We start from the raw sequence: 27066 nt of genomic DNA, 5'->3' as shown, positions 1-27066 counted from the left end.
CATGGCATGTGGTTTGTCGCTATTACTGCTCCTGGCCTTGTTTTGACTTGGACTGCTCTCGCACTACCCGCCGAGCAACATAAACAAAACTTGAAACAGTAGAGTTATTAATATTTCCCTAAATGTACTGCTAATCTTTTGATTATTTTAAGCAATCCTTACGTGTACTTGTGGTATTTTAGAGAAGTGATTTGCAAACCTATTCATTATTAGAATCACTTTGAGTGCTTAGAAATGTTTTCTTAAATTTTGAGTTGATATGTTTATATGTTTTAAAATTCAAAAAATGTACATTGGTACCCAGGAAAAATTTCCCTCCCTGCTCTGTTCTCTACCTGCCTACTTCCTTTCCTCGTAGGTGACTAATGTTACTCTTTTCAGAGGCTTTCATCCAGGTGCATAATTTCTTTAGCCAGAATAGAAATCACTGAGCCCTGTATTTGGATATTTGTGATTTAGAAGATTGGGGCAGGGCCTGGGAATATGTCTTTTAAAGTGTTTCCTAGAGGTTGAGATGATTAGACATATGTGGCATATTGTCCAATTCTTACAGCAGCTCTGTGAAACAGATGTGGGAACCACCAATGCTTTGGTCAAGAGTAGAAACATGAGAGCGGGAGATGTTAAATGGCCTACTCAAGGTCATGTTCCATCTTTTAATGGTGGAGCTGGGACTCTTTGCCCTCAAAGAAGGTGCTGGCTTTCTTCAGTTATGTAGGTGGGACCAGGTCGGCACTAATTCTGCCCTTTCGTGTTGGTAATGCTGATGATTGGCCAAAAAACAAACAAAAACCCAAACAAAACATTAATATGGGTATTTATATCCACTTCTTCTTATTTTGGTACAGCATTAAATATTAGGCTGTTTAATTGCATTACTTGCCAGTAGATGGCCAGTAATTAGACTTTGTTTAGTTTTCATTTTAAGTCACTTAACCAGATAGACTTGTCAATTTCAGGCACTTAAAAGGCAGGCTGCACATGGACACTTCCTGTGCTTTTGCTTCCTGATGTGTCTCCTCTCCTCCCTTTGCTTCCAGCTTCCATTGGCCCCTTTTGGATGTTTCCTTAACTCCCACCCAGATTAAATCACAGAGGAGAAAGGGGGAGGGCGGAGAGAAAGAAGACCATCTTCTAAGTGGAAGAGACTAGGAGAGGCTCCCAGGACTGTAAAGTACTATGTGATTTTCCTGTCTGTCTGGTAAACGTTCCTCAGAAAATTCTTCCTTTTTTTTTTTTTTAGGTAAATGTTTTATGTTAGAATCATCTGAGGTTTACAGAAAAGTTTTATAAGTAGTACAGAGAGTTCCCATATACTCTTTCTTCACCAATTACTCTTCATGTGAACATCATTTATAACCATTCTAAACATGTCAGGTTTAGTTAGTCAGTCAGTTAGTTTATTTATTTATTTATTTATTATTGTTGTTCAGTTACAGTCGTCTGCATTTTCTCCCCACCCCTCCACCCCACCCCAGCCAAACCCACCTCCCTCCCCCACCTCTACCCTCCCCCTTGGTTTTGTCCATGTGTCCTTTATAGTAGTTCCTGAAAAATTCTTAAGGAAAGCATTTAAAAATCTTCTCAGCCTTGCAGGACCATTTGAACCAGGGTGTAGCCCCGCAGTGGGTTGTTTTGTGGGACAGCATTCTTTTGGTGGTTTTAAAAAACCTCGTCTCATAATAGCAGTCACGGCAGAACATCTAAACTCCTAAATGGTTTAGAAAGGAATAAAAAAGTTTTAAGTCCGCCATTCTGAGGCAGTGTATGAATGCCCATTCGTTCGTTTAGCCCCTGTCTGTTGGCAGACGGTTACTAAGGATTTACTGGGTGTCAGGTGCTGGGGGTTAAGAAGTTAGTAGAACATGGTTTTGCCTTCATAGAGTTTGTCTGGTGGTGAAAGACAGGACTATTTCATAAAGCAAATAGTTGTAGCATAAGAAGTGCTATAGATGAGGTATGCTCCAGGTTTAACTGGGATTCAGAAGTGCCTAGTTTAGCCTGGACTGAAAGGTGAGTTAAGGTTTCCCACAGTTTTTTCAGCCCAGCCTTGAGGCACTAGTAGTTCAATATGTACAAGACAGTGAGGGTATAGTTATTCTAGGCTGAAGGAATAGGCATGTACAAAAACATAGAGTACTTTGGGTATGTAATTTAGGTAGGGAGTTAATGAGAGTATAGTAATGTTTGGAGTATGTATAGAGTCCTAAGGAGGAGTGAGGAGATGAGATTAGAGAGATAGTTGGGGCCGGAAGAGAAGGAATCTTACTCTTTGTGAAATAAAAACCTATGCACAAGAAATGAAGAATTACAGTGCATCTACAGATTTCCAGTTCCAAGAATTCCCGGACTTAGCTGTCATTCCCTGCATCCTCAGGTTCCTCTGAGGTCTCAGGACTCAAATTGGGCCCTATTTGGTGTGGCAGCCAATTTAAGCCAGACATTGTGGGTTTGAGCAGCAAAATACATATACGAGGTCTCTCCGGAAAAAGTCCAACCATTAATATAATGAGAACGGTTTGTGCAACATTGATGTAACGTAGCAGCCAAGGAGAGTGGACTGGAATGTGTATGAGTGAACAATGACAACCTCATGGTACTAGTCAGTGGGGGTGGTATACGCCATTGAATGAGCTAGTGCACTATGTGGCTGTCACATTCAAAATGACTGGGCGAGTGAGCAATGAATCTGCATCGGATTTTGCATTAAGCCTCTGCGGAAACTATTCGGAGGATTCAGAAGGCCACAGCTATGGGCAACTGGTGATTGGCAGCTTTATCTTGACAGTGAGCTGCTCGTGCATCTCGTCTCGTGCAGAGTTTTTTGGGAAAACATCAAATCACTCAGGTGACTTAGTCCCTCAGCCATAAGCCCAGATTTGGCACCCTGTGACTTCTGGCTTTTCTCAAAACTAAAATCACCTTTGAAAGGGAAGATATTTTAGACCATTGATGAGATTTAGGAAAATATGACAGGGCAGCTGATGGCGATTTGGGAGAACTGTGTGAGGTCCCAAAGTACGTGCTTTGAAGGGGCCTGGTGCGTCATTGTTCTAAGTACAATGTTTTTTGTATCTTGTATTATCTTCAATAAATGTCTCTGTTTTTCATATTACATGGCTGGATACCTTCTGGATGGACATATACACATACACACACAAACATATATATACATAGCCAGCTTTCCAAGGATGGGAAAAATACAGTTTAATAATGATAATGGCTACCATTTTTTGAGCATTTAAATGCTTGGCCTTTACCAAGGTACATTACAAAACTGCCTTCAATCCTTACAGCATCACTATCAGACAAATGCTTTTATCTCCGTTTAACAGACCAAGAAAGCTTCCATGCTGTAGAAAGCTGTGGGAAGTTAAAAGTAAGCTTGCCCAACATTACAGAGCCAGTTAACGGTAGGGATGGAATGGAACCCAGTTCATTCTTTTCCCACCCCACCATGCTGCCCTTCACAGGACTGCAGGTGTGGTTCCTGTGGCCCGTGCATTGGGAGCTCAGGAATGTGAAATGACCATTTCAAAGGCAGTAGAGCTGCTATTTCATCTTTGATATTAAAAGGGCATAGCTCGAGTTTGAAGAAGTTCTCCTGAATCTAATGGCCTCAGGATCCTTGGTCAGGATTATAACCTACTTGACTTGTTTCTATGGGAAATCAAATTTCATCACAGGTATTTTACTTCAGTTTGCAGTTTTAGCTCAAGGACTGAATAATTTGCTAAATGGCAGTGTTTATTCTATGAAGTGCATCAGTTGTCTCATGAGACATTTGATTTGTATGTAGAGTTAACATTGGGTTTGTAATGATTTTGAATACATTACCTGCATTTGGCAGATGCTTTAATGAATGATGTTGCTGGTATTCAGAAGGAGGATACAGCCTAAGGGTAAAGAAAACCAAGAATTTTCTCTTGAAATTTTGGCTGATGCTGATGAACTTTTTAGGTGGGAGATCTAAAGAAGTCTTCCCATCTTATCTGTTAGCACAGTTTGACTCTTGTATGTACTTACAGTGGCACGTGAAGAAAATGAAATTCGGTGAGACAGAAGGACTTAGAAATTCTCAGAAGAATTATCTTGTCTTACCAACTTTCTTCTTGTCCATTTGGCATGTGTATTTCCCTTTTCCTGTTTTTAAAGCAACTGGAAATAACATAGTTGGTTTTGCTCTAAAGGAAAATGACTCATTTTGTTGTGTTCAGCATTTAGTTTCTCTGAGATGTGTTTATTTCTCAAATGGCACAGTTGTCTGGAATTTTGATCTCTACTTTATTAGTAAAATGTTATTTATGATAGTATATAGGAATTTCTAACAAAAAATTTCCAGGTTAAGGGAAGAAATTATAAGTATAATGTCATTTTTTCCCTATGATAGTTTGCAGAGCATTTCTATAACATGAATTTCGTTATCTTAGTTTTATAGAAATCTTTTAGCCATTTTAGGAGGAAAAAATGTCCTATTTACAAAAATTTATATGATTTTAGGAACTTATATTTATTTAGAAGCCTCTTTTGGTCTTGAATGCATCTCGAAGGTGAATGCCCTGCATCATTTATTTAAAGTGAACACAGTATGTAAACTGGAATTTGCCATCTCCATAAGCATAAAGTATGTATAAGTCGTAAGTATAATTGTTACTTAGGAAGCTGCAGGTGGGTTTTTCCTCTACGAAAGCCATCATTTGTGTGATTTGGGGTCTTTAAAAGTAGTCAGATGCTTGCTGCTTGGCATGGTTTTCTTTGGGCAAAAAGTGAGAAGAGTTGCGCTGGTATTTCAGAAATTGTCAGTTCACATTTAAAGAACTAACGTGGTTCGGAGTTGGGGCTGAGCAAAGATGTATTAGGGTTTAATGTCCAGGCTGAGATTGAGTTATAAAACTGATCACGTTACTCTTCACCAGGGAAATACCCTTTTCTAAGTGTGTGAGGACTAGTAATCCTGTGTCTGTAGCCTCAGACCCAGATGCCTGCAGGTGCTGGGTAAGTAAGGACACCTCTAGGCACCACTAGGGCAGATAAGCTCAGTTGCTACATATCATTTTATAGGAAAAGCTAGAAATCTGAAATTCTAGGTGTAATCTTCTGATTTTAAAAGTTTGCGAAGAATCTTTAAAAATCTTTTACACATTTAAAATACCCTTTGATTCAATACTGTGTGTCCATATGTAGGCTGGCAGTTTGTGACATTTACTAAGTGTGTCTGTAGTGTCTCCACCCACTTTTAATAAATGACTGTCCCTTTTGCATGTAAATCTTAAAGAAGCTCTGTTGTATCCTTGCCTCTGCTGCCTCCTCCTCCCTTACGGAAAATCACTGGCAAGTGAATGCTAGACGGTGCTTCTTGGGAATTTAATACTATCAAGAAGGCAGTATTAAAATTTTTAATATGCCTTATAATACTTTGCTGTACCCTTTAACGTCTAGACAGATTCATGCATGGGTGAATGACTTACTTAGAATGCAAGATAGACCAGTGGGTTTTAGTATAATAGTAGGAAAATTTAATTGATCGGGTGTCAGGTTCTGCATTGCAACCAACCTGTAAGAAGCTGTCACTTGTTGGGTTTTGGTATAGTATCAAAACATATCCGTTATGTAAAGAGTATTTTAAAAGTACATAATTAGGAAGTTATTTTGGTTGACATTTGTGGCTGTTTTAGTAAGAAAGAACAATTATTTTTTTTCCAACTTTGGTTAATAATTGGTAACTTTGATGGCACTAACGTTCGAGAATACACTACAGTAGTTCTGAGTGTGGTCTGTGGACCCTCGGGATCCCCGAGCCCCTTTCAGGGACTCTGAGGTTAAAACTGACTTCACAATAATACTGAGACTTACTTGTCCTTTTCACTGTTGTGACATTTGTGCTATTATTCAAAAGCAGTGGTGGAGAAGAGACCAGCTTCTTAGCATAAATCAAAGTCTTGGCACCAAACCGTACTGAACAGGATTGTGGTGTTCGTGTATTTTTGTGCTTGCAGAGGGGAAGATGCCATTTCACTTAAGGGGGTCCATGTCAAAGTAGTTACAATTATTAATTTTATTGACTTTAACCTTTGAGTAATGTCATTCTGATGCTCAGTGTGACAAGATGAGGAGCACATTGGTTTTGTTGAGGAAACACTTCTGCAGATGTTTTAGTTGGAAGTTGAACTTACTGTTCTCTCCGTGGAATACCACGTTGGTTTGAAAGAGTGACTGACAAACTACGGTCATTCAGACTTGGGTATTTGACAGGCATTTTCCTGAAAATGGAAAAGTGAGCCTGTTACTTCAAGAGAAACAACCGAAGCTATTTGTTGCCAGTGATAAAATTGAGCTTTCAAGCTAAAATGAGAATTTTGGGAAATTTGCATCCATCGCTGTGAGTTTGACACTATAAATTGATAGTGATGTGAACATATGTGGTTTTGATTTTGAAGCTCTGCATAAGTCAGTAAACCAGTACTTTCCACATGACCCATGCATGCTCTTGCAGACTCATGCATGGGTAAAAGATTTTTTCCAAGTTCATTGACAGGTTTTAGATTCCACATTGCTCCCAGTCTCTAAGAAACTGTCACTCATTGAGTTTTGGTGTAATATCGAAGAAGAATATCAGAAGAATATAACAATGTGAAAAGGTTGTTAAAATATTCCTTCCTTTTCTAACAACTTATCTTTATGGGGCCAGCTTTTCTTCCTATACCTGGACCGAAACTGTGCTGTGTGGGATATTGAATGCAGAAGCAGGTCTGGGGGGTCTGTGTTATATTAAGCCTGTTAAAAAGAGGCCCGCAAAAGAGTAGAGCAGTTCTGCACCACAAATATTTTTTGGAAATTAGTTATTTTTCAAAAGTAATTTATGTCAATATATAATGAATTTGTTATTTTAAAAAATGTATTAAAATTTATTTTTGTTTTTTTACTTTAATGTAATAAGTATTTGTGGCTATAACCTAAACAAGCAAAAGCTTTTTGGGGTCCTCAGTAATTTTTAAGAGTCTAAAGTGGTCCTGAGATGAAAAAAAAATTTGAGAACCATTGAAGTGAAGGTTTGGGAAAGGAGACTGTTAAGAAGACATAAAGACTGTTTGGGGAGGTGAAAAATTGCATCCAGAGATTCTGGCTTACTTTTAAAGAGTACACTTGTATAGAAGATACAAAGAAATAAATGGTCTTTGCTTTCTTGAGGGCTAAAATCTTTTTTTTTTTTTTTCTGGTAACAGTTTCTGTTCTGTTTAGTTTCTATATTTGTCCTTATAATAATCTTATTCCTTGCTTCATTATTGTTAAATTTGGAAGTTTTCTGTGGTTAACTATGACATGAGAAAAATTAAGGACACAATAGGGAGTTTTTAATATAGCTAAACTTAGTTAATTTAATTTATTCTAAGATTGTAACCTTCTTACATTTTTGGCATGAAAATGAGGCACAGTAATTTTTTTTCCTCTGTGTGTGTTGTCAGAATAACTATATTACTTCTCTCATCACCTCCTCCCACTCCCATTTACTGTTTCATGAAATCCCAAAGTTGGGGACCCCATAATCAGGGTTAAGTTTGGATAGAGGCACTACAAAATGACTTTCAGAAAATGTATCTGAAATACAATGTCTTGAAGTCCAATTTCAGGCATACAGTGAGAGAGTTGAGAGAATCTCTCAGAATCACAGAGATGAATAGAACCATCCTAATGTTCTGGTGGTTCTTGCTGGGACCGGGGACCCCTTATTCTTACAGACTCATCTGCCATCCTCAGCACCATGGCGCAAGGCATCTCCTAATATTTAAGTCACAACACAGAGTGGGTGGATAGGGGGAAAGGCCTTATCCCCTTCACTGAAAAAAAATATCACAGTTCAGCAAGAGGAGGACAGTGAGTTGCCCCCCTCCATTTTTCTCCTAAAGGAGCTCCCCCATGAGCATGCCCAGGTGGTTTGCCATTAGCTTGCTTAGGACTGAGAAAAGGAATGTGGGGTTAGTTGCCCTTCGGACTGGATGAATAAGCTTGCTGATGCTGGCACAAGTAAATGACCATCTCAGAATGCCCTCTGCCACTGGCTGGAGGGACAGACTTTTCCTCCAGTTACAGTGGCTGGCAGGTGGGACCAACATCATAGTTTGCATGTATTGATACCAGCGATAATAGGAACAGTCGGCATGCAAAGAAGCAGTTCAGAGGTAGCAGTGTGTATAGTATGGTACAGCAGTTGTGTAAAAACACAGTGTATGGAAGTTAAAGGCTTTCTTTCTGCCTGTACTTAGGGAAGTACACGATGGGACGATGGAGAAGACCGTGTCCTGTGGTTACACGTGGGTTTGACTCCTGTCCCTGCCGTCTGTCTAGCAACATAGTAGTTCCCCTCTTCCAAAAAAAGTACATACACTTTTATTGCATCTTGAATTTTAGGTGTGAAGATTTTGAGGGTTTGCTTTTGGAGAAATGCAGTAAATATTCTTACAGTATTGCTTTTTTTTACAAGAAAGTGTCTGGGCACAGATTCTGAACATGCTGCATTTGTGTTTTGGCACTGCCTGCCTTGTCTGAAGTGGATGGCAAGAGGCGAGCTTCGAGACATTTTCTGCAGGGCTCTGCGATTTAGTGTAGGTAGCCTCTGGCTGTTGTTCTGTTGTCTGGGTACTAAGTCGTTTACTCCAAAATAAAATTATATGGGTATGTAATTTTGCTCATTTATTTATGGGTGGATATCTGGAGGTTGGAGTGAGGTCACTTTAAAGACAGCTTGCTGATATTAGTGGGTAAACAGTGAATTATTAAACATTTTCTCTCTGTCAGCTGGTCTGCTTATAAGAGTTATATGGGCAACTATTGTGTAAGAAATTTGAGTATTCACACTTTTCTTGCTTATTTTAAACTTTAATTTGATGTGGAAGACCTGAGGAGTTAGTTTTGTTGAGATTATGAGTAGAAACCTATTCTGCCTCTGAAATGGATTGTATACAAATATTACTGTACATTTTTCGTGGTTGGAACTGTATCTGATGAAGTGGAAGATAGGGGAAAGATTTGGTAAGTTTTATCCTGTTTTTGCTTGGAGTCTATGAAGCTAGTTCAGCTCATCATTAACACAAATGATTGGAATGTAAAGTAGGAGGGAGAAGCTGTAGATTTCTGTTGGGAGAAAGCGGGGGGGCTACCAGGAAAACTCCAGGGAGGTTGTATTTGAGTTGGGCCTGGAATAACCAGGAATAACCAGGAGTGAGACTGGAGGAGACGTGCTGGTGGCAGAGTGCGTCCCGTCCCGCATTAAGGAGTTGCCGGTGAATGTGGAGCAGGGGTGGTGTACCTTGTCTTACAGTCACAGGTGCAGGAAAGCCATCATCTTGTAGAAGGTGGGAGGTCAGGAATGTCTTTCTCTCCTGGAGGATTGAAGCCTCTTAGGAATCTAGATACACCAAAATTTTTTTAGTTTTGGAAATTCAGCTAGAAATACGTCAGGTTTTTAAATTCAGCTTAGGGGGTGTGTGTGTCTGGACACACAGGTGGGTTACGTGGCGGGGAGGGGCGGCAGAGAATGATAAAGCTGGACAGCCTGCGCCGAGTGCTGCTGCCAGGTGAGTGGTGCCGGTGAGCAGGTGAGTTGTCTTTGAAATCAGAACGTTAAATTTGGGGAAATGAGACTGAAATCAACGGGATTTCATGGGCGCAGCAGTGAATGCGTTAGCTTCTATCAAGTACTGCTGTACTTTGATTTCTGGTTTCTCTGTTAACATCAATTTGCTGTTACCTTACGTTGGTGCTTAAAAAAAGTTCCAGTTTCTGGATCTGTAAGATGTCTAACCAATTTGGAGGAATAAAATAGGTTATTGAATCAGGGTATCGAATAAGTCTTTTTAGTCTAAGGGGGTAGTTTTTATTAATTAAATTGAAGGGCAGGACACCCCTCTGCATTTTGATGATGGCCTTCATTTTGGGCAGTATCAAAATGTCTTCTTATGAATAGTAGTGGGGTTTTTTCTTTGACAGTCTTATCTGAAGATACAAACATTAGCACTGTTCTTTAAAAAAAAAAAAAAGATACCCATTACAGTAATGCGCATTCTGCAACTCACGGCCTGGATGATGGTGTTGGGGGTGGGGGGGACGACCCATGAGATTGTTCCAGAGTCAGTGGGAAGGTGAGCCTTTAGGGCTCTGAGAGATGGAGGAGCCCTGGGGGGAACGAAGGAGGAAAGATGCTCACAAGAAGGGCAGCCTCTGCCCACAGTGGAGAAGTGGTTGATTTACTGATAACACCAAATATGAAGATACTGACACCAAGAGAATCCTTGAAGCTGGCATGTCAGCCACAGTGGTAAGGGCCTGTAGTTTCCTTGCCTGTACGTCCTGCTGAATTTAGGAGTTTGCAGAAAATTGCTGTTAGGCTTAGGTCTGCACCCTCCACTGGAGATCAGCCTTCTCCTCTAGCTTCTGTTCCAGCCTCACCTGTGTGCTGTCCATTCTCCATCCCTCCCCTGGGGTGACTTAGGACCTGACTTCAGGGAAGGAGCTGTGCAAACCACACACTGCCTGAGTGCTGACTTGGTTCTGGAGAATCCATTTCCTGGCTCCGCGTTGCCTGCTCTGGGCTACCTGGTGGCCCTGGGTGTTATTGAACAAAGCAAACGCTAGTAGATGGCAGCAGAGTCTCCTTACTCAGCTCTTCCGCACAAATGCCCAGAACTGAGCCTCCCCAAGGAGAGACAGGCCTAGAACTGATCATCTTGGGAGATGGGCACCTTCTGCAAGTGGACGACAGTGAGTGTGTGGGCACCTCTGCAGACAAACCTGGTTTTCACCCTCTCACCTTGATCCCTCCCCCTCTTCTCTTGCTCCCGTCTTCCCTTTCTCAAGACAGCTCGCTATCTCATTCTCGCTCATAGTCATCTCTGGGAGACACAGTCATGAGCGTCAGGGAACACTGATGTTGTCCCAGTGGTTACCAAGAGCATGTGACCTATTTGTGATGGACATGGTTTTTCATCCAGGTGAGGTGACTAAGAAAAAGAATCTGCAGCTCTGAGCTAGTGAGTCTGCAACCACAGGCCTCCCCTTATTGGCACTTGCTCAGCCATGGTGCTTATTCTCTGCTCCAAAGAGGTTCTTCTTTTCCCCATTAAGCATTCGACTACCATCACCATCATCACGACCATTATTACCAACATTATCATCAAAACCGTCACCATCATTACAACCACCTCCACCGTGATTACCACCATTACCACCATAATCACCACTATCACCAGCAATGAAGAACATCATCACCATCACCACCATCACCACCTCCATTACCAGGTGTCAGCAGTTAACTCTGCATTAGACATGGTGCTACACTCCATATAAACCTCATTTGATTACATTACCACCCTATTCTGTAATTATAGACAAAAATAACGTCATGATTGTGTTTAAACTGAGATATAACAGGATAAGGACTTGCTTGCTACTCTTGAGATTTGTCTTCCGGTCAAAGATATGTAAAGACCAGTTTGTTTCTTAGCGCCCCCCTCTTGCTGGACTTTCCTTAGGCAGCTGAGATCTGAACATCTGCCATGACGTCCTCACTGGCCACTTGTCTCCTCCTTCAGAGTCTGATTTTCTGGTTCTGAAATTTTCAGAGAGCTGCATCACCTGCCACATGAAAAGCCATTGTTACCCTTAGTAACTACCTCCCTCAGTTTTGCCCTTCACGTAGCCTGACCTCTCTCTAGAGACACTGGGCTCCTTGATGTTTTGCACGCACTTCCCTGTCTCGGCTCATGTGATTTTGCTATTCTGGAAAGTTACCTCTGCTTTCCCGCTTCACCCTGGATCTCGGCCCCCTCAAATCCTACCCGTTCCTCCAGTCTATATGCACCTTGTATGAATTCATCCTGGTCCACTCGGCCGGGGGTGAACCTGTGTCTCCTGCAGTTGTGCAGCATTTTTGTGTTCTAGGGACACTTATGATGCCCTGTTTTGGGTCTGTCTGTCTGTGTGTGTACTTGTGGCCCAATCAAGCCATGATCCTGGAGAGCAGGGTGTGAGTCGTCTTCTCCATGTGATTTGCCTCTCAGACAACACTGAAATATTCAAATACAAACAAAAAGTAGCTGATAAAACTACTGACAGTGAACATAATACTCAGCAATTCATTATAACCTCTCAATAACTATTTAGTAGATAACTTTGCCCAGTTTACAGATGAGGAAACAAGCACAGACAAGTTGAGAAAGTGTCTCAGTCACGACTTAAAAATGGCAGAATCAGAATTGTAAGCCGTGTAGTCTGGCTCTTCCTCCTGCAGTGAAATTAGATGCCCCAGTTTTTTCAGTCTCCAAATCCCGGTGGGCTGCCACTAAGAAGCTGCTGCTGAGCTGTCCACTCATGAAACCTGACACAAGTTTACACCCCTTGGTCCAGACTCTGCTACAGTATTTGGAACTTTCTTCCCCTGTGTTGCCTCTTTGAGTCCCCATCTTTGTGATCCAGCGCGTATCACACTGAATACAGCATCGGTGTAGTGGTACTGAGGGTCCTTGGAAGCTCAGTGCTGACCTGACCGCAGTGTGTCACCGCCACCCACAAAGGCTTTCCTGCGTCTCCCCGAGTGAGGTTAAAAAGGGAGTCGCGGGGCTACTTTGTCATATTACACTGCACTCCTAAAGTTGTTTTCTCTTACAGCCACGTGTGAAGATGGGTTCCGAAATGGAATTTGCTAAGCTATAGAGTGGTTTTCCTTTGATTTTAAAAATGGGGAAAACTTTTGTTAATGTCGCCATGAGAGGAAATATAGTTAATAACTTTTAGCATTGTAAGCTTTAAGAGGAAGATCCTTCAAAGTAGACCAGGGCCTAATGATTATATAGAGGTATTCAGGATTTAGTGACTTTAAGTGAGTGTGATTTGGCCTGCAGTGATGGTGCCTGTCTGCTGAGCAAATGTAAACGGGAACCAAATACGCATTTATAATTTACTTTTTTTGCTTGAAGGTTTCTTTGCCCCTATTATTTGGAATTCATGTAAATTAATGTGTAGGTGGACAATTTAATCATAACTGTCTTGAGATTTGGGAAAATGATATATTTTTTATTTTAAAGATGAACTTTTTAAAAAAGATGTTATTTATTTATTTTCAAAGAGAGGGGAAGGAGAAAGAGAGGGAGAGAAACATCCATGTGTGGTTGCCTCTCACGTGGCCCCCCTACTGGGGACCTGGCCTGCAACCCATGTGGGTTGCAGCATGTGCCCTGACTGGGAATCGAACCAGCGACCCTTTGGTTCACAGCCTGCGCTCAGTCCACTGAGCTACACCAGCCAGGGCAGATACATTTTATATACACTTTGGGGATTGAATTTAAGAAACGTAAAATATTTAATATTTGGGGAAACTGTCTAAATAAGTGCCCATGTAAAATCAATTTGTATATGAAAATTTCAGATGGCTAAGATGAAATTGAATGTGACATTAACAAGTGCTATTTCCATAAAAACTTTGCATATGTATCCTTCACTAAGACATTCGCTTTCATATTGTACATTCATAAGAATTTCAGGACTGAAAAGAACCAGAGATGACTATTCATCTGTCCTCACATAAGTGAGGATGTGAGACCTGATGGGTTTAAAGGAGCCCTGTTAGCAGAAGATGGGCTGGGGGTAGTCCCCAGATCACTGGCGATCCAGCAGGCATTGTTTCCAAAACAGATGAGTGCACGTTGCAGATGTGGTCAGGAGTCCACCGTGATTTTTAAGATTAGAAACTTTAATTGATGACAGTAACTATTTCCTCTATCCCCTAGGTATCCTGAAATTTGCTAAGATCGTGTTGTTAAATATTTTCTAACATTTTGATATTCTCAAAACCTATTTTAACTTTATAAATATAGCTACCTGGAGTGAGATTTGGAGCCATGAAAGGAACATTAATTCTTAATTTCAGTTATTGTCCAGCTCTGAAAAGGCTTTGACAGATTTTTATCTCCCCTTTCCCCCTGTCCTGTGCACTTTGTGAAAACTTGAGAGACAGTGTTGAGCGAAGAGAAAAGAAATGGAATTGAATTGGGTTTAGTTGTAAGCCAGGGAGTAAGTACCTTCTAAACATGTCACCCCTGTGGTTTGGGGGAAGTGAAACCTTCCTTAGCCCTTTCTCGGATCCTGGCTCCAGTGCAGTGAGAAGCTTTGTGAATTACTGGTAGTAAGTGTGGGCAGGCCTGCTGGGCCCTGGGTCTTCTGCAGGCTGTGACTGCTCAGCAGGCAGCCTCGCAGTCCTCCTCCTGTGGTCCTCCTTCTGCGGTGATCGGGAGTCCCGCAGTGCGATACTCCTCTGGTGTTTTCTTCCGTCTTGGAACCAGAAGTGTGCCTTGCAGATGAGGGAATGGGTTTGGTGGAAGTTTGACACTCCAGGACCAATGAGAACACATGTTTGTTAATGAAAATAAATGTGTTTCATTGGGGCCGTGTCACACATGATCAGATGCTCCTTTTTGGGAGTGAGAATAAAGTCATCAGTGAGTATCTACTTTTTTGGGAAAGAAATTACGGCATCATCTGAAAGTTACTCTTACTGGGGATTACGATTCAGTTTTATTATTATGAGGAAATAGGTTTGTGCCTCACATATATTTTCATTTCATGATGTGCCTTTACATTCAAGAATCTTCTGTTAAATGTGTATAGAGTGCATTGTTTAAAAACTGGCTTTCCATTGGGTGTTGATTTAAATACCGCTCTACTGCCACTTTCTGTTATGTAAACTCTAGAGGCCTCATTCTCCTCATCTTTAAAATGGGATTAATAATATTATTATTGAAGTTGCTAATGGGATGGTGAGGGAAGGGAATTGCAGAGTTGATTTGTGATTTTTTTGGAACCAAAATCAAAGATAATATTAAAAACACTGTTGCCATAGCAAATACTATGTGTACTACTGTTAGAAATCATTGAAATAATGTTTATAAGTACCTATCGGAATAGAACTTTGTTTACAAAGTACATAATGGTTTATTCATATTTTTCTTTGTTTTTAAAGGTTACGGGAAGTTTCAGAGAAACTGAACAAATATAATTTAAACAGGTAAGAGTTGTAAGATATTTACAGTTTCCTGAAAAGGATGATGTTTCTTTATTAGGAATAACAGCTCATATTTAGGCAGCATCTATTAGCAATATTTTAATCTATCAACTTTTTATGAGTTGGGTTCATTTGAATTACAGTTTCTGTTTATGCTGGTTTTTTAAAAATCTGGCATACCAAAGAGCTATAATGAGTACGAGGATATAATTATTATTCTTCAATTATTGCTTTAAAAATACTAGTTTTTTAAACACAATTTGCCGGCTTTTATTGTTTTGTTAATTGGATAACATATAAAAAAGAAAACAACTCTGCAATGTATTTACCATTTACAAAGTAATTTAACTTACGTCCTTTTTTTTTTTTTAATTCACCAGCCATCCCCCTTTGAATGTATTGGAACAGGCCACTATTAAACAGTGTGTGGTGGGACCAAACCATGCTGCCTTTCTTCTTGAGGTAAGTTGTTTAAGGTGGAGAGAGAAATGAAAATAAACAGTTAAAACACAACTATGCATCATTAGGTTTCTTTCTTTTTAAACATGGAAAATAGCAGTTTCTTGCAAGATTTATTTCAGAGCTTACCCAGTTCCATATCCCTATTGTGTAAATTCTCTGGCCCAGAGGAGGCTTCAATGATTGCCTAGAGCTTGAAACTAAGTAGTAACAGAATGGAGAAGTCCTGATATTTAGTCATTTCCTCACTCTGATTCTGTTAGATTGAGATATTTTAAATTACTTTTCCTGGTTTCTTCATAATGTATGTAAAACATATTTGCCCAACTGAGGTGTGAGCACCCTCTGAAAGGGGGCTTATTGGTTGTCTTCTGAATTGACCGTGATGGGTACATAATCGAGGTTGGGAAAATGTGAATTTGAGTAAGTTCAACTTTTAACACACATGCTTTACTTTGGAAATTTCTTCTATTTTCTTTGCTTTTAGGATGGTAGAGTTTGCAGGATCGGTTTTTCAGTACAGCCAGACAGGCTGGAATTGGGTAAACCTGATAGTAATGATGGGTAAGACATGTCCTTTCTTTTCATATGTAGCTCTTAAAGGGTATTATTTTAAATCTGTGTTTTGATTTTTGGTAACCCTTAAGTTGAAAAAAAAACACTGCAGAAAATGAGACACTTAAAACAGTGAAATGGTTACTTTGTAGTTGGATTTTAATTTTTATGCAAGTAGTGATGTATAGCTAAAAATACCAGCATTAAAAATAGCAGCAGCTTCGACCATCACTTAACAGAAATAGGTTACCAGAAGAGTGATGTGTATGTGGTAGGTCCTGAGTCAGATTGGCTCTTTGACTCAAATAACTTCTTAGATCATGTTTTTTTTTTTTCTTTTTAATATTTCCAAATCAAGTAACTCAATTTGAAAATGACAAGGTCTTTAAAATTTTGGTCTTTATAAGTGATGTCATATAAGAAAAGGTTGCTGGGCAATGTATGATGAATTTCAATGGACTGCTTCTAAGGAAAGCATGATTACTTTAAGAAATCTAAAGAATAATTCATCTGTAGTTAAACCTGGAAAATAGTGTCAACCAGTGAAGAACTCCAGGTTGTTACGAGGCAACAAGTTGTTAGATTTGCTCTTGCATGTGAAGTACACATTTTAGTGGGATTGATCAGAGAATACTTAGGCTGGTATTTTGAGTAGTGAGGCCGGGAAGTCCAGGCTCATTCCTAGGCAGTTTGGGACTGTTCTGTAATTGTTCTACCTCTTGTTTTTTCCCAGGTCGAAGTTGAACAGCAACTCGGGGGCAGGGAGGACCTCGAGGCCTGGTAGGACAAGCGACTCCCCGTGGTTTCTCTCAGGCTCCGAGACTCTGGGCAGGCTGGCAGGCAACACCCTGGGGTAAGCTGTGGCTGGATGGTGGCGTCCATTGGTCTGGGCTGGTGCTCTGAGCATGTTCATTGTGAGTTTTTGTCTGCAGTGGTATCTAGTGATGGAATAAGGAAACTCTCCTGACTCTGGGCAGGAGCTCCTGTTGCTCATGATGAGCCACCAGGATAAAAATAACCCACACAGGCTAATTACAATTGACCCAGGGTCTTGGCCTTTTAAAAATGTAAAGTGTTCACATGGGTTTATAATGTCATTTATCATATCATTTATGTCATTTAGAACTTTCGGTGATACCATCTTTGGTTTTGTGACTCATTCTTAGGTAAAAAAAAAACACAAGATTTTTTTCATTCTGGTATCTAAGTCTCATAGATCTTTCTGAATTAATTTAGTGAGGTTTGAAATTCATTTAGCTAAAACTCAAAGACTATAATAAAGTTAACGTTGCCTTTTTAAAACAAATGAGGTATAATTGACATAAAATTTCAGGTGTATAACATAATGATTCTATATTTATCCAGGCACAATACCTCAGAGCTAATTGCGGCTTTGGGTCCAGACAATTGCGACGAAACAAATACTGCAATAAAGGGAGTCATGTAAAAGTTACGTTTACAGTATTTTTAGTCTGTGTTAATTGCAAAAGCATCATGTGTAAAACAGCAATGTATGCACCTTAATTAAAAATACTTGCTAAAAAATGCTAACCATCATGTGATAATTACCATAGGGGAGTTGTTGCCAAATGCAAACCTCTGTGCCTCTTCCCCCTTTTTTGTCCTCAGAAAAGCTGCAACTCTAGATTTTTATGTGAAATCTCCTGATTTAAATATTGGAGCTGATTAATATTTTCATGTAAATAAATATACGCACATACACAGGCCCACACACAGATCATACGTACATAGGGTGTGTGCACATGTGCATCCATTTGCTTATGTGTGTCCTCTTTTAAACAAACTTTTATTTTAGAACAGGTGTACATTGACAGAAGAATTACAGATAGTACTGAGAGTCTCATAAACCCCACACCTAGTTTGTATGATTTTTAACATCCGACATTTTTGTTTATACCATATTTGTTTATCTGTACATCTTTGGTGGACATTTAGGTTGCTTCTACCGCTTGGCTGTGGTTCATAGTGCACTTACGAATATGGGTGTTGCAGATACCTCTTTGAGACTCTGCTTTAAATTCTCCAATGTGTATCTAGAAGTGGTAGTGCTGGGTCATATGATAGTTCTATTTTTAAGTTTTGAGGAACCTGCACACTGTTTTCTGTGGCATTGCACCATTTTACAATCCCACTAACAGTACATGAGGGTTCCAGTTTTTCACACCCTCGGCAACACTTGTAATTGTTGTTGTTGTTGTTGTTAATAGTCGTTTTAATGGGTGTGAGGTAATTACCTGACTGTGGCTTTGATTTGCATTTCTCTGATGATTAGTGACGTTGAACATTTTTTCATATGCTAGGCCATTTGTGTATCATCTTTGGAGAAATGTCTGTTCATGTCCTTTGCCCATTTTTAAGTTGGGCTGTTTGATTTTTGTTGTTGTTGTTGTTGTTGTTGGGTGTAGGAGCTCTTTAAACATTCTGGGTGTTAACCCCTTAGCAGCTATATTGTTTGCAAATGTTTTCTCCCATTCCACAGGTTACCTTTTCACTCTCTGGATTATGTCCTTTAATGCATAAAAGTTTTTAGGTTTGATACTATCTGTTATGTCTGTTTTTGCTTTTATTGTTGCCTGTGCTTTTGGTGTCATATCCAAGAGATCATTGCCAAGTTTGCTGTCATAAAGCATCTTCTTAGTTTTCTTTTAGGAACTTTATAATTTTTAGGTCTTATGCTTGTGTCTTTAATTCACTTTGAATTAATTTTTGTATCTGGTATAAGACAAGGGTTTCATCCTTTTGCATGTGGGTATCCAGTTTTTCCAGCATCATTTATTGAAGGCTCTATCCTTTCCCCATCGAGTGGTTTTGGCACCCTGGTTGACGGTCATTTGACCACATACACGAGAATTTATTTCTGGGGCCTCTGTTCCATTGTATTCTATTTGTTTTCATGCCAGCACCATGCTGTTTTAATTACGGTAGCTTTGTAATGTTTTTAACTCATGAAGTGTGAGCCCTCTAGTTTTGTTTTTTGGTCTTTATTTGCAAAATCGTATTGGCTGTTCTGGGTCTCTTGAGATTCTTTATAAATTTTACGATGAATTTTTCTATTTTTGTAAAAAATGCCATTGAGATTTTGATAGGGATTGTGATGAATCTGGGGATTGCTTTGAGTCTTATGGACATCCTAATAATAACTCAGTCTTGTAGTCCATGAACACAGGATGTATTTCCATTAATATATGTCTTTTAATTTCTTTCAGCTGAGTTTGGTAGTTTCCAGTGTATAGGTCTTTCTTTCACCTTCTTGGTGAAGTTTATTCCTAAGTATTCTTATTGATGCTACTGTAAATGGAATTGTCTTTTTATTTTTTAGTTTTGTTAATGTAATATACTTTAATGCCCATTTGTTTTTCTTTTGGTCTATGAATGGCTCTACCATTTCATTTCTTTTGGGTTGGCCAAAGAAGTCGGTTTAGTCTTTTTCTGTAAAATAAAAAACACGTTTTTCATTTTCACCAATAACTTTATTGATTTGGATATTTTGAGTATGTTGGCTATCTCCCATGTTATGTAACACTGATTGTTTTCAGTTAACGTCTTGATTTGAAAACTGTCTACTTCAACTGGTCTATCTGATTGTGGAGCATCGTCCAGTGAGAAATCTCCAACACGAAACTCTGCAAACCACTTTTGACATGTTCCAACAGTCATAGCACCTTCTGCATATACTATGCAGATCTTTTTTTGTGTTTCAGTTGCATTTTTACCTTTCTTGAAATAATAAACATAATATGCTGAAAATGTTACGTAACTTCTTCCACCTTCAGTATTGAAATGGCTGCACAAAAACTTAACCAATTTCGATTAGTTCTTTTTAAAGGCACATTGATAGGACATCTGTCACTATACAGTCTAATAAAATGGTTTTGAATGGCGTTAAGGACAACTTAGTGCTACTACAGTCATCTTAGGGGAAAAACCAAACAAACTTTTTGACTAACCCAATAAAATGTGTTAGCAGCCCTCAGAATGCACTATGTTCTTCTTCTCTAAAACTATCCTGGGCAGTTCTTAGGCTCTGGATACTGATGGTGCACACGTGTGAGTTGACAGGGGGCATCAACAAGTGCAGAAAGGACGGCACCAGGTTTTCTGGAGTGTTTTTCCCCCCATTTTACTGAGGAAACTGTTTAAAATGTTTTTATTTGTTAAGACAGAGATTGGGCTTTCCAGTTAAGTGAGGAGAGAGACCAAGAACTTTGTTGTATATTGATTTGAGTATTGTTACTAGTTAATGTAGTCACACATTTTTAAGGGGGAAAATGAAAGGTTTGGAAAATCAAATGGAAACTAAATCTATTTGCAGTTGGAGGTGGAAGGTTTCAGTCTTGGGTGAATGCAATGCAGAGGAGGGGGGTAAAATACCACTTTCTAGATTGAATAATCTCTAAGTATTAGATTCATTTTAAAGAGAACCGCACTGTTATAATTTAAAGGCTAATGAGTTTTTTGTGTGTGTGTGGCCATTTTCATAAAATCTGAACGAATGCAGAAAAGCCATTGTTTATGGTTGTCTAGCTTACTTAATTTGAATGAAGATACTTAATTTTCCTGTTTGGGGCAGTAAGTGAAGATGTTATACCCTTTCTAAGTGTTTTCTCATACTTAAGAAAATATTAGCCCTATCTGGTGTGGCTCAGTGGATTGAGTGCCTGCCTGCAAACCAAAAGGTCTCTGGTTCGATTCCCAGCAAGGGCACATGCCTGGGTTGCAGACCAGGTCCCCAGTGGGGGACATGTAAGAGGCAACCACACACTGATGTTTCTCTCCCTCTCATTCTCCCTTCCTTACCCTCTCTCTAAAAATAAATAAATAAAATCATTTTTTTAAAAAAAGTACTTTAAAAAAGTCACTAATTAAAAAATAAAAGAAAAGAAAAAATTAGTCCCTGGCTGGGTGGTTCAGTTGCTTGGAGTGTTGTTCCCATACGCCAAGGTTCCAGGTTGGATCCCCAGTCAGGGCACAGACAAGAATCAACCAATGAGTGCGTAAATAAATGGAACAACAAGTCGATGTTTCTCCCTCTCGCACCATCCCTCCCTCCTTGTGTATCTCCCTGCTCTCCCTTTCTCTCTCTCTAAAATCAATCAATAAAAATTTTTTTAAATTAACAAATGTTTTAAGGAATAGGTTATCCTTGGTCAAATTGGTTAATAGTACTGAATATTAACGAACAATATGTTACCTTTGCAAATGAATATTTTATTCCATGCAAAGCACTTCGAGTTCTAAACTCTGAATTTTACTTTTTGTGTAACGGTGTTGGTAGTTACGTCTGGTGGGTCTTTTTAAGCAGAGGTGAGATGTACAGTATAACTCATTTTAGAGTTGTCAGTAGAAACACTTGGTTTGTGGATCTTTTTAAAATTTTAGTTACTATTTTGTAAGTTCTCACCTGAGGATATGCTCATTGATTTCAGAGAGAGAGAAAGAGGGAAGGGGGGTAGGAGGGAGGGCAGGGGAGGAGAGAGAAACATCATTGGTTGCCTCCCCTATGCACCCTAACTGCAGATAGAACGGGCAACTTATGTGTGTGCCCTGAGCAGGGATCTAACTCACAGCCTTTTGGTGTATGGGACGATGCTCCAACCAACTGAGCCACCCAGCAAGGGCAGTATGTGTATGTTTTTAAAAAATATTTTAAAAGGTGCAAAAGTATGATACTTATCTTTCTAAAAAGTGATTTTATACATAAACATTAAAAAAAATTAGAAGTGTTATTTTAAAGCTCAGTTCCACTATCAGACAAATAGCTTCATCTTAGCTTAAGAGAATGAAAATGACATTTGAAGTGATCTTTTCAGAATGATTGTATAAAAACGATAACTCTATAAATTCTCCAATATTTAGAAGTCGCTGGAGTTCTGGAGTAGGTGGGAGTGGAGGAGGGTCCTCCGGGAGGTCATCAGCTGGAGCTCGAGATTCCCGTCGACAGACCCGAGTGATTCGGACAGGGCGGGACCGAGGGTCCGGGCTTTTGGGCAGTCAGCCCCAGCCGGTTATTCCCGCGTCTGTCATCCCAGAGGAGCTGATTTCGCAGGTATGGACCGTGTAGAGCACTGAACCTAAGGCACAGGGCAGGGTGAGGTTTAATGGGATTGAATATTATAATGGGCTGTAGTCAGGGTTCCTATCACTGCTTTCCTATATTAACCCTAGGAAGATGATTTCGAGAAAGAATTTAATCAAAAGAGAATTAGCATAGCACTCTTTTATATTTTTTTTATTTCAGGCCCAAGTTGTTTTACAAGGTAAATCCAGAAGCGTCATAATTCGGGAACTTCAGCGGACAAATCTTGATGTAAACCTTGCTGTAAATAACTTACTTAGCCGGGATGATGAAGATGGAGATGACGGGGATGACACCGCCAGTGAATCTTACTTGCCTGGAGGTTGGTGGATCGCCATCGTGCTTTTCTCATCTCTGGAGGGCGAGACTTTTTAAACTGGGGATGGAATTTTAAAGTGCAATGAATGGTCTGGCTTTGACTTCCAAGGTGGCAGATACTTCTCACCGTAGTGGTTTTTGATTACAAAATTCTTTTTATGGGAAAATGGGGACATGTCTTTGCTCAGTGGTCCTGTGTTTTGTCCTGTGTAAAGAAATGGATGTCTGTGTGTGGCTTTATCACTGGCTGAGAAATGACTGGAATTTTGTTTTTTGATGCCTTTATTACGGAATACGTCTTAATTGCACTTAAATTGAGACTGTAATACCTCTGATGTCACAATTATCTTAATAGAGATCTTATTTTCTTATAACTTTTTAATGGGCAGCACAAGCAACAGACATGCATTTGATGTTCCTTGAAATATTTGTTAAGTGTGTTCACTCCTAGGTAGTTACTGCTTTTTTTCCTCAGGCTGTGTCAGTCAGTTCCGGATTTCAGTCTGTTTTAACTTGCAGAAATCTTTCAGTGGTCTGCAGATGTTTTCTCTGTGTCCGCTTCATTTTTATTTGTTTCTGTTTGTAGAGGATCTTATGTCTCTTCTTGATGCCGACATTCACTCTGCCCACCCGAGTGTCATCATTGATGCAGACGCCATGTTTTCTGAAGACATCAGCTATTTTGGTTACCCTTCGTTTCGTCGCTCATCACTTTCCAGGCTAGGCTCATCTCGAGGTAATTTTGCAGTTATTTCTTTGCGATCATTGGCTGGTTGTATGGAGAGAAAGTGGTAAAATTTACTGTATTTGAACTTTAAATATTACTGTAGATGAAATCATTAATTACTAGTGTTTTTGGATGCTCTGGCATTAAAACTAGTTATTTTTGATTTTTGAAGAGCCACAATACTTCAGAGATGATCTCATCTATATTGCGGAATACTCATCAAGGATTATGACTTACCTAACTATATTTTTAAAAAGTATTATGGATTCTGAACTAAAAGCAGAATTCTACTTTATAGTGACATGCAGCATTCAGAAAACAAGTCTCTTCAGTTTATTCGATTAAAATAAAGTGGTTATTAATTTGAAATCTTGGTTAAATGGGAGAGTGAAAGGAACTTCTTAGAATGGGATTGGCCAATAATAAACATATAGAAATGTTTAGCTTATTAAAATGCTATTTTAGAGAATATAGGAGAGGTTAGAGAGAAGATTTAGAAATCATATAAACATAAGACTTTCTATATCTGTGTTGGTATAGATTTAGTTTGCATTTTAATTTTGTTAAGGCAATTCTTTCCCGAATGTAAAACTGCTTGACTCAATAACAATCAGCTATATTATTTACTAATCATTAGTAAAATGAAAAAGATGCCATATTATATTAAGACCTTATTGCAAATATCTGGTACTTAAAAACAGTTTTAAAACAACAAACCTATGATCTTTTAACATACTGAACCTATTATGTAATAACTTTAAATTTTTTAAAAGAAGTGCACACTTTACTGCCTTAAATGCATCAAATGTTGCGTTTTCAAATATTCAGTATCTAACACAAATAACTCCTTCTAAATTTCTCCCTTTTGTTTTTTCTTAGGTCATTCTATGTAGTAGGCGTTACTTTTAGTTTGAGCCATATAAAATTGCTGGTGCTTGCTGGGTTTTGGCCTGCATTAATGGCAGTTTCATATGGTTCAACTTTAATGTTGGTTTTAATCCTTAATATCAAAATCTTGGAAAGTTTATTTTGATTACCTATTTAAAAAAATAATGTGTGAGCAAACTGCAAAAAAACTGGCTGTATAGAATTTGTAGCCAGTTGCAGGGTAAGCAGTTTTGTAAAGAAATCTTTCTATAAAAATTCTTAAAAGAAAAAAATAAAGTCCTGTCTGGTTTCTCAAAAATTTTTATATAAGACTTATGCATAAAAATCTAGCCTATAAAATTGCTGTAAACAAGGGCTTGGATTATCAAAAGTTTTATAGTTAATGTTAATGGATTTAACCATTTCAACTTTTTTCCTGTATGTGCAGGGTTTGTTTTTTTTTTTTTAAATAATAGACTTCATTGTAACAGATACTGTTGGTTTACAAATACATCCAACGTTGAAATTCTAATTTGTGCACATTTTCTAAAAGATAAATAAAAACTTGTGGTAACCATTTTTAATGAAAGCCAGAAATTTTAAACTCCACTTAAAAAATTCAAAGCCCAGTATAAAATAAAGTAATTCTGTTCTAAAAACATGAAGTTGGAATTCAGAAAAGTCTGCCTCTACATAGTTCTTAAAATTGCTAGTTTGTAATGTTTATACATTCACTTGAAAGAGTTAATGTTTTGAATGTTGCATGTCAGGCTTATTAGAAATACATATACGTGGAATTTTGTGAGTAGATAAACTGCTGTTCGTTGCCTCCTGAAGGGTCTTTACTAGAGAGTGGCTTACTTTTATCCCACTGGTGTGACCCAATTGCATACCAGTTCTCCTTCTTCCCTTAGAGAGAGACTCTGAGCTGTTGCGTGAACGTGAGTCCGTTTTACGTTTACGTGAACGAAGGTGGCTTGATGGAGCCTCATTTGATAATGAAAGGGGCTCTACCAGCAAGGAAGGAGAGCCAAACCTGGATAAGAAGAATACACCTGTTCAAAGTCCAGTATCTCTGGGAGAAGATTTGCAGTGGTGGCCTGATAAGGTATTTGGAAAACAATCCCCATCCTTTCCATTTAAATAGATCCTGGCAACCACCTCCCTCCCCCCAAGGTTTCTGTTTTATTTTAAATTTTTATACACTGTTAATAAAAAACACACATACACATAGCTATAAATTTTTGTTGTTTAAAATATAGACAGAGCATTTTTATTTGGCACTACATGCGTCCCATTAGTGAGATGTTTCATTGGTGCCATTTTTTTCCACTTGAAATAAATCAGAGAAATTGGAACGGTAGTTCAGATAAATACATCAGCATTATGTTTTAAGACTTCTTCTCTGGTGGTGCTAATTACACCAGTAATTGATGGTGTATCTCTGGTGTGATTTGTTTTGTAAGGTCACGTGGACCCCAGTTTCTGCAGGGCACGTTTGTGGTCATTTGTATACAAGCGAGTGTGTCAGGGCAAGATTAGGGCTCTGTGTGTCTTTGATTAGTTAGCCATCTCTTTTGATAGCAGTGAATTCCGACAGGCTCTTTGTTCTAAATGCTGTGGGAGACAAAACAGGCTGAACAGGAATGGACTGGAAGAGTTCTGCTCTGCATCCTGAGAAGATGTACAATGACTGGCCTCTAGAAAGCATCCAAGATGTTAAAGATGATTTGAATCTTTAAGAATCCATCACTGCCACAAGTGAGATAGAGTTGATGCCTCCTATTCGTGGTGTGTAGGTTTCATTGTATTACGTGATGGGTAATTCATCTTCAGAGGACCCTGTAGGAAGCCCTGATTTTCACCGCTCTCTTTTGGTGCTGCTTTCTTATTTCCAGAGTCAGTTGGGTAGGAAATTTTCATAAGTAGAAGTGAAGTAAAAGAACTTTGAGGTTAATCTCTAGCAAATAAGGAGATTCTGATAAGGATTTTTTTTCTTTGAAGTTGAATCTGGGTTTGGGATACAAAAGGAAAATATCTAACTTTCTGAATTTGTTTATTTTTCATAGTTATTGTGAATCTTGACATAGTTCATTTATTTTCCTCTATATTCAGCTCATGTAGAAAACTTGAGTACAAGAAGGAACATGAATTTTAATCAGTTTCTTTGTAAGCAAAAGGTTATTTTGGTTTCTTTGGCAGCTGACAGACTTTCCCTGACTTGAATTCTTTTACTTATTTCTATAAAACTAGAAATTTCCAAAGTTCTACCTTCATTCCCAGTGGTAGAAGGGGGTTTAACCCATTGGGCTTACGTTTATGTAGTTCACTGTTCTGTGTTTCCTCTTTCCTTGCCTGGACCATGTTAGGGCTGTGTCTGCATATTGTCAGGCAGCCACAGAAGACTCACGAATCTTATTTTAATAGTGCCATTGCATATATGTTAGTCTAGGCCCCTTTATCATTTATTATTTTTGATTAATGAAAGGGTTTTGAATAGCACAAGTTTAGCAAGCTTTTTCCCTGGCCAGTGTACCCACTGTTACATTTAGCCAGTATATTTGCCTTTACCGAGAGGCGTGTTTTTAGGTCTCTTGTGTTCAGAGATAGTTACTAAGTACATCACGAAATCTGGACACTGCACAGACCTTACTTGGTTTATTTCCTTGGTTTGTTTAGACATTGACTCAGGAGGAGTAGCAGTTTGTGAAACAAGGTATCCTGGCTGGACATTCTTTTCCTATTAAACACCTAATTTAAAATATTATTATTGGAAAATAACTTTTTTTTAGTTTATGATTGAAATTTAGACATCAAAAATTTCAATTCAGGGAAACAGCTTAAGCCTAATTAAACTATTAAACATTACAGTTATTAACAAATACCAGTGGATGCTTGTTTGCAGGGCCGAATGCTACATTCAGAAAGAGAATGTAGTTTATTCAAGGGTGAAAAGACCCTGCCTTCAGGTGACTTTTGGACAACATGCAAAAC

General features: G+C 38.9%; 1 protein-coding gene across 5 annotated transcripts in view; it reads left to right on the top strand.

Moving 5' to 3' along the window:
* The window catches only part of UBR5 (ubiquitin protein ligase E3 component n-recognin 5), a 118268-nt gene that overhangs the window by 21932 nt on the left and 69270 nt on the right, over positions 1 to 27066 (top strand). For 4 of the 5 annotated variants that reach the window (XM_045181538.3, XM_024572143.4, XM_024572146.4 and 1 more), the window contains exons 2-9: positions 15008 to 15052; positions 15430 to 15511; positions 15996 to 16072; positions 16797 to 16916; positions 21941 to 22130; positions 22323 to 22482; positions 23065 to 23214; positions 24969 to 25180. In XM_045181538.3, the coding sequence (XP_045037473.2) occupies positions 15008 to 15052; positions 15430 to 15511; positions 15996 to 16072; positions 16797 to 16916; positions 21941 to 22130; positions 22323 to 22482; positions 23065 to 23214; positions 24969 to 25180 (1036 nt within the window). The remainder of the gene's footprint in view (positions 1 to 15007; positions 15053 to 15429; positions 15512 to 15995; positions 16073 to 16796; positions 16917 to 21940; positions 22131 to 22322; positions 22483 to 23064; positions 23215 to 24968; positions 25181 to 27066) is intronic. The other variant, XM_024572144.4, reaches the window with a different exon arrangement.

Source organism: Desmodus rotundus, chromosome 8 (genome assembly GCF_022682495.2).
Source record: "Desmodus rotundus isolate HL8 chromosome 8, HLdesRot8A.1, whole genome shotgun sequence".
In the NCBI taxonomy this organism is placed as follows: domain Eukaryota; kingdom Metazoa; phylum Chordata; class Mammalia; order Chiroptera; family Phyllostomidae; genus Desmodus; species Desmodus rotundus.
Note: the sequence above shows the minus strand (reverse complement) of the source record. Positions and strands in the feature narration are given on the sequence as shown.